The 11,530-nt window shown below is 40.2% G+C and overlaps 1 protein-coding gene across 1 annotated transcript in view; it reads right to left on the bottom strand.

Moving 5' to 3' along the window:
* Positions 1-533: 533 nt before the first annotated feature.
* NR1H4 (nuclear receptor subfamily 1 group H member 4) overlaps positions 534-11,530 on the bottom strand; it is a 32,675-nt gene continuing 21,678 nt past the window's right edge. Inside the window, exons 9-10 of the mRNA XM_072354934.1 lie at positions 2,026-2,139; positions 534-772 (exon numbers count right to left, since the gene is read on the bottom strand). Coding sequence (XP_072211035.1) covers positions 534-772; positions 2,026-2,139 — 353 coding nt within the window. The remainder of the gene's footprint in view (positions 773-2,025; positions 2,140-11,530) is intronic.

Genomic DNA, 11,530 nt, shown 5'->3' with positions numbered 1-11,530 from the left:
TACTTTGAAATAGTAAGAACAGAGATTAAGTGACATGTCTGTCTCATGAGAAGGCCGCTGTGTCTGTCTCACGTCTCACGTGGCGAGCACATTTCAGTTGCACACCGTGGCAGTAATAATTTCTGCTGGTTTATTGCGGTAAATATTTGGAATATATTCTTTAATGGAGGCCAAGCACAAAAACACAGCAATGAAAAATGTGAATGGAAGCCCACGTCGCCCCATTTTGCAAGAGGAGCTCTGCAAAGAGCGCAGTTGCAGGAGGGATTAGTGAGGTTCCTGAGAGGAGATGCTGAATTCTTTCTGATCAGAGAATATAAATACAGAGAGAAGTTATGACTCACATGTGGAAACCTGACAGCTATACAGTATTCTGTGTATAACACGCAAAATGGCTTTAGTGAACTCCACGGCAAGGTTCTATAAAAATGCAATTAACGCACTGTGGTATATTGCTTTTTCCTATGAAAATAAATGCTGTGTGGTCCTTTAAAATAGACGTTTGTCCTGAAATAGAAGCAGCCGGGTATCCGTCACTGCACGTCCCAGATCTCGCAGAGGAGAGGGGTGAATTTGTGGTCGTTCACTCTCCAGGACATCAGCATCTCTGCGTGGTGGTGGTTAAACGTCCGTAACTCGGTGAGGCGGCCCAGGAGGCACGCAAAGTGCTGCGGGTTGTCTGGGTGGTGCAGCTTGCAGAACTTCTGCAGGATATCCAGCAGCGGCTCCTGAAGCCTTTCCACTGACTCTCTGTCCTTTATGTACTGTCGGTCTGGTTTGGGTTTCAAAAAGGAAAGAAGTAATTAGCAAATGTATGTGCTGATACAATGGAAGTGTTTACTCGATAAACAAATATCAATATATTTCATCCAGGCACTGATGCTCACACCTAACAAGAACATTTCTTTTCAAATGAAGAATGAATAAAAATGCCTCAGCTGATGGTTGGACTGGATGATCTTGGAGGCCTTTTCCAACATTTATGGCACATTGTTTCTATTAATTTTTTAGTGTAAAAACATTCCCAATCAGCACAAACTCAAAGAGCAACGGAATTGCTTCACCTTCACCATCATACATGAAAGCTTGCTTGGAAGCCTTAGTGATCCAAGTAAGTTTCACGTGAGATGGTAAAGGTGAAGCAATTCCATTGCTCTTTGAGTCTTTTGTGTTGAGACACTGGGGTTCTCTTTTCCCTTCCTGCAGGAGTCATTTTGTTTAAAGCACTGTACAATTTCTCCATGCTTTGTAGGTTACCTCTGCCTTGTCAAGAAATTGTTTTGTACAGCAAAGCCTGGTGCTATTGTGGAAGATAAGCTTTTAGCTCTCTGCAGCCTAAAGGACAACTCCCTGCTGACCTCTTGCTCTCTCCCAATGCTGTTTGTGCAATAGAGGCTGAAGCCCTTCATTGCCATTCTCAGTTCTAATACATAGGATTTCCCAATTGCCATTTAAAAAGTGTGCCATACCACAATGGACTTGCAGTGCACATGTAACCACACCTAAGATATTCTAAGGGAGTAAGCCCACTGCTCTGAGCACTGAAAAGCTGCCAACAGTTTTTTTAAGCAAAGCATTTAAGCATTTTTTCTCCCTTGTACTCAAAGCCAGACAGTGCAGTTGGAGTTTGGATTTCATGGAATCATAATGTATCTTGAGTTGGAAGAGTCCTCTAAGGATTGTTGACTCCAACTCCTGGCTCCCCACATAACCACACAAAAATCAGACCATGTGTCTGAGGGCATTGTCCAGACACTTCTTGAACTCTGGCATCTTGAGGCCATGCCCACCACCTTCTGGTAAAGAACCTTTTCCTAACACCCAGCCTGACTGTGTCCCCTGATGCAGCTCTATGCCGTTCCCTCAGGCCCTGTTGCTGTCACCAGCCTTCTGGTTGAATATACTGAAAACCAGAATCTATGCTCACTTAACTCTGTGTAGAAAGTGAGTTTTCATAAGTCTCGGGTCACGCTCCTCATGCTTTCTTCCAAACACACTAACACTGAATTCTGAATTAGGAGTTACCTGGGGACAGGATCACTATTGCTGTGAGCAGTGCATATTCCTCCTGTGTCATTTTCAGCTCTCCAATACTTTTATAAAAATTAAACATGGGAGTTATGAATTCATCTGAGATACCTGAAAGGAAAATAAAAGCTATGTTATTTCTTTAATTATTGAAATAGTCTGGCTTATTGCCAATGAGCAATAAGTTAATATTTAAAGATGTGACTGTTTGTCTTAGCGGGAGAAATTTACTACACAAATCAGCTCTGATGCAATACAATTAGTGTACAGAAATGCAAGCGTGTCCTTGTTTTCCAGAACAGAGTTGAAACAGGTAAGTGCTGGCAGTTTCAAAGTCTTTCTTTCAAGTAAGTTCCTTTTCTCTCCAGCTTTGTCCATCTAGCTCCTCGTAATAGCACTCACTTGTGGTGTTCTTGCTGGATGCTGATTTCCCAGTTGCCTTCTTTTTCCAGTATTCACAGTTTACAAAACAGTCCCACGTTCCCCACCTTCATGTTAATTATATGGAAATCTCTCAGGGCAAATGACTTAATTCTAGCCCAGCTCTACTATACAACTAACTGCCGTGGGCAGTTACTTTGGTTGTCTAGGTTCATAAAGAGACTTAATTGCTCCTTTTATGTAGCCTGAAACTTTAGCTAGGTCTAGGATTACTTGTAGTCCGAGATCAACTTGCTTGCGACTCTTACCACCTCCAAGCATGAACCAGTATATTATAAAGTGCATAGACATAAATAATGAACACACAGCCTAGTTTGGTTTGGGATCATGTGATTCTCTCAGCATCATGAGAGCCACTGGGGTTACTGCACTGGGGCATGCCGACTGGGCTTCCTCTTACAGACTTTGTCATTGAGTCACACTGTTTTTACATAGCCTTCAAGTATAGATGTATTTTGCTCTACCCTTTGGTGTAAAAGAGAAGTAAGTCCTGTGGCATCATTATTCTTTTTCTTGTGTCAGAGTCACTCAGTCACTGACTGCTGCCAATGGCCTCTTGAGCTCACAAGTGACTACAAGGTCTAAAGATTCAAGCCAGCGGATCTTGGCTGAAATGACAGGGATTTCCTCTGTTGCCACAGAGGTGGGCCATGGGATTTCTCCTGCTTTCACTCTGTTTAGTTCTAAGCTGTTCTGGGATGAGGCTTTACAACTTAGTTCGGAAACTGCGTGAAATCATGCAGTTTAGAGTGTCTTATACAACACGAAGCTGAGTCCAGGTCTGGTAGTTAGAGACTGCTGTGAGGTCTGGAGTGCCTCCAACAGGGGAAGTTCAAAACGAAACCCAGCAGATGCAGCTCCAAGAAAGGAAGCATGAAGTCACTCGGCTGAGCTATGAATGAGTCACATTTTGCTGTGACAGTGACAACTGTTAGGAGTTGGACACATTGGTCCTTTCCAACTTGGGATATCCTATGATTCCATTAATTTATTTTGATCAGTAGAGTAGTTATGTGACACAACAGTGTGAAAAGCGTAGTCCTGCATGTTGTGGTATGTTTTGTGGCTAAACAATGGATTTAAACATGTGACATTTGCAACATAAGTTTGCTTCAGATTACAAACCACAAATCTGGTGTTTGTAACAAGTTCAGTGTGACTGAGAAGAGTCCATGTTCATTAAGCAGATTTATATGGCAAGAGCTAACCTATGGTAGGTAGTAGCGCAGCTGGAGCGTTATACAGAGCAAGCAATAGTCACAGCATTGATGTGCTGCAAGTTTAGTCATCACAGCTAACTATTTACAAATTGGAACACTTGTCCTTGCTAACTTTTGAGGAACTGCCTGTCTGTATGGCAGTTTTAAATGCTGAAGTTTCTTACAGTATGATGTGTAATCACATGCATGTGATTAAAGGTTCTCATGAATCTAGAAATATGAAAAAAAGAAGAAGTCTAGTTGAGCCCAAAAGTGAAGTAAGTGAATTCCTCTTGTGAACAGTTTAGCAACAGTAAGAGTAGTCAGAGCCAACTACAGATATTTTTGTACCCCCAGAGCAAAATGTCACACTGCACATCATCTTGGCAGCAGGCAGGGAACAGGAAGAAATGGGCTGTGACTAAGAGTCTCGTTTGTTTTACATCTTCATCACTTAACTAGGTTTTGTTTGTTATTTTTCTCTCTTTTCTTTTGTGGGGAGAGGAGGAGGAAGATTAGTTTTCAGCTGGATGAACTTTCTCATTGCCTCAGTGACCACAGAGCTTCTCAAGCTCCCCTGTCAATATAAGAGAGGTGGGATGAAAGAGAGATGGTAAAGTACAAGGTGTGAAATATCTAAATTCATGTCCTCCTTGATGATCACGGGGCTGCAGCACCTCCCCTACTAAGACAGGCTGAGGGAGCTGGGCTTGTTCAGCCTGGAGAAGACTGCAGGATGACCTAATTGCAGCCTTTCAGTACCTAAAGGGAGCCTACAAACAGGAGGAGAGTCAACTCTTGGAAAGGGTAGATAACAGCTGGACAAGGGGAAATGGTCTTATGTTGAGGGAGGGAAGATTTAGGGGGAAGTTCTTTACTATGAGAGTAGTGAGGTGCTGGAACAGGCTGCCCAGAGAGGTTGTAGATGCCCTGTCCTTGGAAGTATTCAAGGCCAGGTTGGGTGGGACCCTGGGCAACCTGGTCAAGTATTAAATGTGGAGGCTGGTGTCCCTGCCTGTGGTGGGGCTGTTGAAGATTCATGATCCTCAAGGTCCGTTCCAGCCTGGGCTATTCTGTGATTCTGTGATTCTCCTTGAGTCTATGTGCAAGTATGCAGTAAAACAGCCCTTGCACCAGAAAGCTTACAGACTAATATCAAGAAACCTAAGAAATGAGAGAGAGGGTGGAAGGGGTGAAAGAAAAGTTGTGGAAGCAAATAAAATTACATCAGAGGGCTTCTCTGCACTATAACTCAGAGAAATAAGACAGAAGAGGTAGAAGGGTGTAATAAAAAGGAATGTCATAGCAATGCAGCTGATGTTTACTGCTTTTATGAAAAGAAACAACAGAACTTTGAAGTCTTTAAACAGACGTATATCACTATGCAATTATGAACAAAACCATGCAAAAGAGCAATTTTAAGTCTAGAATAATGTTGTGGGTTTTTCTTTGTTTGTTTTTGGTTACTAGTATTGCCCCTGTCCCATCTATGCTGGCTTTTCCCGGTTAGTTCCTCATTTTGAATGAACACATTACACAACCTGCCGTTCCATCACAAGAGGGGGCTGTTTTCTAATGTGATTGAAAGCGCTTCAGTTTGGATTTAATAAGCTCCACTAGAAAGCAAAAAAAGAAAAAGAAGGCAGGAAACAGATGTTTATAGTTCTTGCTTTTTTCTTTCCCCTTATCTACTGTACGAGATGTCACTTCCATTCAGGTTATCAGGAAAAGAATTAAAGGCGATTTGTTGTTTGTAACTGGAAGGGCTGGAGGAGTAATGAATTATATGGCTTTTCAAGTGTCATTCCTACCAATCTTACTCCAAAAGTGAAAAAAAAAAATATAATCAAATAGATAAAGTTATGATGTATTTCTGGCCTCAGTGAGAACAGAAAAGTGAGTTGTTTATGCTTCTTTATTTAGCTCCGATGAGAGCACTGTACTTATCAGACAGGCAGAACTTCCTGCTCTGCATTTAATGATGTGCCCTGCTTAGACTTTTTTTCAAGAAGGTTTAAAAAACTTTGCATGATGTTGTCTTAAGGCAATAGAAACTGGACTCTCCTCTGTGTTTCGTTAAGCAGCATTCTGAATTAGGCAGATTTCTACCTAACCACCAGCCCAGCTCTATCATCTGCTGAAGACACTGCAATTCAATATAATTGATCTTGCTGTGTTAATGTCTGACTGGCTGGAAGCCCCAAGGTAGTCAATGGGAAAAACTGTCTTTACTATGTCCTGGCAGCATTAGCCTAGAGGAGATGTAAATTTGTGAGCATTATTCATTCAGCACCCCTTACTTCTTATACAGTTTAGTCTACTTCTGTAGCTTAAGACAAAGTATTGTTTGAGGTTTTGCCTTGATTTTTATAGTTGTGTTCCTATGATTTCTCAATGAAGGTAAGAGGACTTGCTTTCATAAGGATTGCAGTTTGAGGCAGTACATAATTTTGAGGTTAACATGGCCCTGGAATAGATTTTTTTTTTCTTTCCCTTTTTTCCCACGATTTCAAGTCAATATTGCCATTTCTTGAGACCAGTATCCTCTTTTTTATTTTGTCTGTTCATTAAAACAGAGCAGATCGATCTATTGCAAAAAAAAGCCTGCAAATAAATGGTAATTAATAGCAACAAGCACTGTGTGATAAATATGGATGAAGAGATCTTTTTTTCGTGATGAATGTGGAGACGACTAGATATTAAATCAAGAGTATGATAGTAGCTGTTTTATGAAAATAAAATATATTAATTACTCACAAAATTACACCTTATCTTTCACAATGCTTCATCTATCAGAACTGACTTCTGTGTAAAGTATCTGTTATGAGCTCTGCATTCGAATCTATTCAGTAGCCCTTTAAACATGGGCTGAATTCACCCTATTGGTGCTGAGACCTGATAAGGGGGGAATATCTATCCAGTAGAGAAGATATGGCCACCAGGATATGGATATGGGACCTCTCCTCTACCTCCTCTTCTATACGCGAGCAACTTAAACAAGAAGCTTGTGTCAGGGAGAATTTGTAAGCAGGATAGCAGAACCCCTTCCTCTCAAAATTAATTAATAGTACCAGTGTGGAGCCACCAGCGCAAGTGAAGAAACTCCAGGAAACCAGCAAGGAGGATGCAAATGGCACTGCAAGATCCCATCTGGCAGCAGCTGTGTTTGGGCAGTCTGGAGGCAGGTGCTACCTTCTGTTAGTCCTCATGGGCCTAGGTTACTTATCGAAGTAAGTTTTTGGCCTAGAGAAGCACACTTATGCAGAAGGAAAGAGATTGGGTCCTCTGGTATCTGTTCTTATTCTCATATTCGTAAATTAACTCTGTAGATATGGTTTAAACACTTGTGTAAACTTTATTTGTAATTGAGAAACATGGAACTCATCAGAACAGACCATGCAGGACCATATACAAGCTAAGAAGTTTTTTCCTATAGTCTGTTCCTTCCCATAGTCTTTATTTAAAAGCGTCCCTAATTTCTAAATGTTCTGTGCAGGGTGCTGATTTTGGGTCAAGTCACAGGATGGGAGATGTCTCCTTCCATGGGAATGTGCAACCACTGGCAGGGCTGGACAATTTAGATTTGCACCTATGTTCATAAACAAGGATTGACATAAAGAGATTATTCTGTCTCAGATTATCTGGTCTCAACAGTGAAGATTATCTCATTTTGTTTCCCCACACCGCCTCCAGCACAGAGGGCTTTTGAAGCACTATGGTTACTCAGTACTAGTAATCAAATAATGAAAGCCGAAGGCAGTGGAAGTGGTTAGGTAGCCATTGTTCCTCTGCCAGATTTTGCCCTTGGTTGCCGGAGGCACTTGTCCAAATCAATGGGAACTTTGTATCCATGTTCAAGGGCAAAAGGTGGCCTTTTGCCAATGATTTGGAATAGTGGCTGTTTCATTTTTCTTTTGGATTGTATGGCACTTCAGCACCAGTAACCCATCTAGCAAGATGACAGCGTACTTCACAATGGCAGGTCTTCTGTTGCCAACTGAAAGTCTTGAGTCCCAATTCTTCCACTTTCTATTCACATCAGAAAGTATTCTATCCCTGACACTGAAATCAGTAGAAAATGATGACATAAAAATCTGTGGCTCTTAATGACTACTGAAAACAGATGTCCCTAGGAAAGGAAGGCATAAATGCTCCCTGAGAAAACATTCAGTATTTCAGCAGTGATTCTTAAATTATTGCCCTGCTAGACAGTGGGGAGAATTTGCTTTTAAAACAACAGAAAGAAACTAGGTATTAAGTTGCCCAGATGTCAGCCTTTAACGAAATGAGTTAATCAGTGACAACAAGGCATATGTGTAGCAAAACATCAAGTAAGATGAGTAAGTTGTAAGAACTCTCATTAACATTAAAGAAAATGTCTGTATTTTACATTGGGTCTTAATGTAGATTGAATAAGAGAGGATTTCAGTTTCAGGAGCCGTGAATGAAAGAATTTCTGTAACAGAATTTTCTGTACAGGCACAAAGAAAGGCAGATGTAGCAGGATTTATGCAATATGCTCAAGTAAAAAATAAAAATACCCCTCATCAGCATGAGAATAAAAGTGAATACTGATAATACTCAAAGGTCATCACCATCAAATCTCTGGCTTCTTTATAAGGAAAAAAAAAAAAAAGCCATAAGTTCCATAGAATCAGAGTGAGGAAGGCATAAATATTGATAGATGAGAGCAACTTCTAAATGGACACAGTGGCAGGTGACAGAAGTTTGGACAGCCTGTGACTTTTAGTTAGCCCCCCCCTTCCCATTTGATTTTATGGATATGGATATCAAGGCTTGACAATAGGACTATGTGACATTCAGACATTTATCTGCATCTAAGAAATGCTGATAGAAGTTCTGACTAATGACAGTTTATGGCTGATGGCCTGATAATGCTTAGGACCTCACTAGAAGCTATGAATAATCACAATGCTTTTTCTTCGCTAAATTCTTATGCAACTGTCACTGCATTTGCTTTCCTACTCTCCCTTGGTTTTGCAGGGTGTTTTGGTTTGCTGCTTTCAGTCAGGTGTATGTTAAAGTTCCTGTCTCCATACTTACATATAATTCTCTTGGGCTTTCTTCTTTTTGTAACTTAGATCCAATCTCTCCTGCCTGCTTATCTCTTGGACCAGTCCATTACATGATAACATTCAGCTTCAGCTTTCAGTAAGTAGCATGTTTCCTTACTGGTGATGTTTAGGAGAAGTTGATGAAGTTTCTACTCTAAAATCTGCTGTGGTTTAACCTGGCAGGTGGCTGAGCACCACGCTGTCTTTTGCTCACTCTCCCTGTTCGCAGTGAGATGGGGAAGAGAATCAATAAGGGGGAAAAAAAAAAGTAGAGCTCATAGGTTGAGATAAAGCTATTTACTTAGAGAAAAGGAAAAGAATTATGAAAAATACATATGTGAATGTGTACAAGAAGTGATGCACAAGCAATTGCTCACCACTCCATGACTGATGTTCAGCTAGGCCCCCAAGCAGCAGAAGAGAGCAAGATGAACTCCCACTCCTTTTAAAACCCTTTTTCCATGCGATGTCATATGGTATGGGATAACCCTTCGGCCCCTTTAAGTCAGCTGTCCTGATTCTATCTCCTCCCAGCCTTTAGTTAGCATAAGCTGAGAAACCAGAAAGGCCATGGCTCAGTACAACACTGCTGAGCAATAACTATAAACATCGGTGTGTTATCAACATTGTTTTTCTCTTGGAACTGAAACGTAGCACCATATCAGACACACTGAAGAAAGAGTCTCAGCTGAAAATAAGACAAAATCACATCTGTCCAAGCCATAACCCTGGTGCTAGGTCCTACAGGATGCAGGGCTGTGAGTTGCATTTTTAGTGCTTTTCAAAGCTTTATGTGTAAACAATGACAGCAAAAGAATTTGGATGATGATCTTTCAAGTTATTTAAACTCAGGATACCTGCAAATAATCATGAATTGGACCACAAAAGAAAAATGCCTCAGTAGTAGATATTTTATAATATTTTGAAATGAGTCAATTTACCTAAATGTGTAATTCTAGAATTTATCAGAAACCAGGACAAAATGTGCAGTAAAAGTGCACTAAAGCAGGAACTTACCATGAAAACAAGAAACTCTGATAGCTTGTGAGATAGGAACAAAATTCATTTGAAAAGTCAGGGAACACCGAGAAATGCCTTTGGGAAGCATGAGAGGATCAAACCTATCCTTGATTCTTCCTCTTAGAAACCCATCTGCTTGCATTGCCATTGCAAAGAAAGTGATAACGCTATCTGACCAGCATTGAACAGAGAGGCAAAGGGGCATTTTAAAAGCACATTTAAGCTGTTTACTGTAAGAGACATTGCCACTTCTATATTCTCTAACGTGCAGCAATAACAGTGAGGAAATATTCATCCAAAACAAGAGACTCTTGCACTCTTGGGAATTCTGAGTGACTTCTAGTTCTGTTCAGTAGCACTCACAGTTAACATCACCTTCAGCAGCATGGGTAGCAACATTTAACACAGCTACAAACACAATGATTTACAAGCTGCTGTTGCTTACTGTCGAAACCCCATTAAGTGCCGTCAAGGAAACTGTTTTTGAATAGACTTAAATTTGCACAAGAGAAAGAGAATACATAGCAAAGATTGTTATTTCTTGTATTCTGATTATAAATGGAAAGAAAAAGGTGCAGCCAGCAGCAGGTAAGATGGGTCATACTTTATTCTCCTGCAAAATAGGGAGGGAGCAATTCTAGTAGCAGTGTTTCTTTTTATGTTCCTAGCTTGATTGTGGCTTCAGGGAAGATGCTTTAAAAAGTCTTTTTTTTCCCACAAGCAGTAAATACATAAGTGTATGCATTCAGCTTGTATATATTTACACACTAAAAAGTTATAGTGCTTCTTTCCTTGGGAACTATTAAACACAGGTTCTGATCCAGAACTCAGTTTTAATTCACCTTGGTGGCTTTTGTTCACCAAGGAAAAAAAACAAATTTCAGGAAATCTTCCTTTAGAATAAATAATACCTCATTGAAAACTGTTTGTTGTCTTGAGACTTTCTTTTGCATATAACACTTGGATTTTTAACTAGTCAATAATATTACAACAGGATACAATGTCGTATTCCAGCCAGTCATGCTATGGCAGGAAATGTTATCTTTAAGTTTAGTACTAACTCTCTCAGAAAGAAGGACATTGCATTTCATCTTGACTCAACAGTTGCAGAGAATTAAGACTATCTGTAAAGTACGAGTAAGGAAAAGAGTATTTGTATGACTTAATGGGCTATCAGATATTCAGGATCAAAATATTTCCAGTACGTCTGGCCTTCCTGGCACATTCCTCTGCCCACAGAGCCTGGCCCAGAAGCCATCTGTGTAACTCTTATATCACTCTCAAACACACTGTCTTCATAATTAAATAAAAAAAGAATTAAAAACTGCAAAATGTAAGCCTAGAAACGAGCATGCTAACTCAAACTAAAACCATAACTTCAGCAAGTTATTCTCATGTTTTATGATTCCTTTTCAGGGTTTCAAATGTATAATTATTGGCATCATTTTGCATACATCTGTAGTCCACTCACATCATGGGTTTTAATTGAATCAGAATAGAATTCAAGCCCATTTCTATGATTAGCATTGTTTTCCTATATGTATTTTCCTTCTGGCCATTGTAAAGGAGGGCCAGAAGCTGGAATCAAAGCAGCCTCTCTTCAATTCAGAATTTTTATTACATTTGAATTTTTAATGATGAGATGAAGGGTAGATAAAATTTGCTAGTCAAGACAGAAAAAACCAAAACACATTATGTATTGCATCAGTGGAGCACAAAGGCTATGTAACAATGCAAAACACAGCTTTGCCTGAATTAAGGGACAAA

This window comes from Excalfactoria chinensis, chromosome 1, assembly GCF_039878825.1.
Source record: "Excalfactoria chinensis isolate bCotChi1 chromosome 1, bCotChi1.hap2, whole genome shotgun sequence".
Lineage (NCBI taxonomy): Eukaryota > Metazoa > Chordata > Aves > Galliformes > Phasianidae > Excalfactoria > Excalfactoria chinensis.
This window is presented reverse-complemented; position numbering and strand designations above follow the sequence as displayed.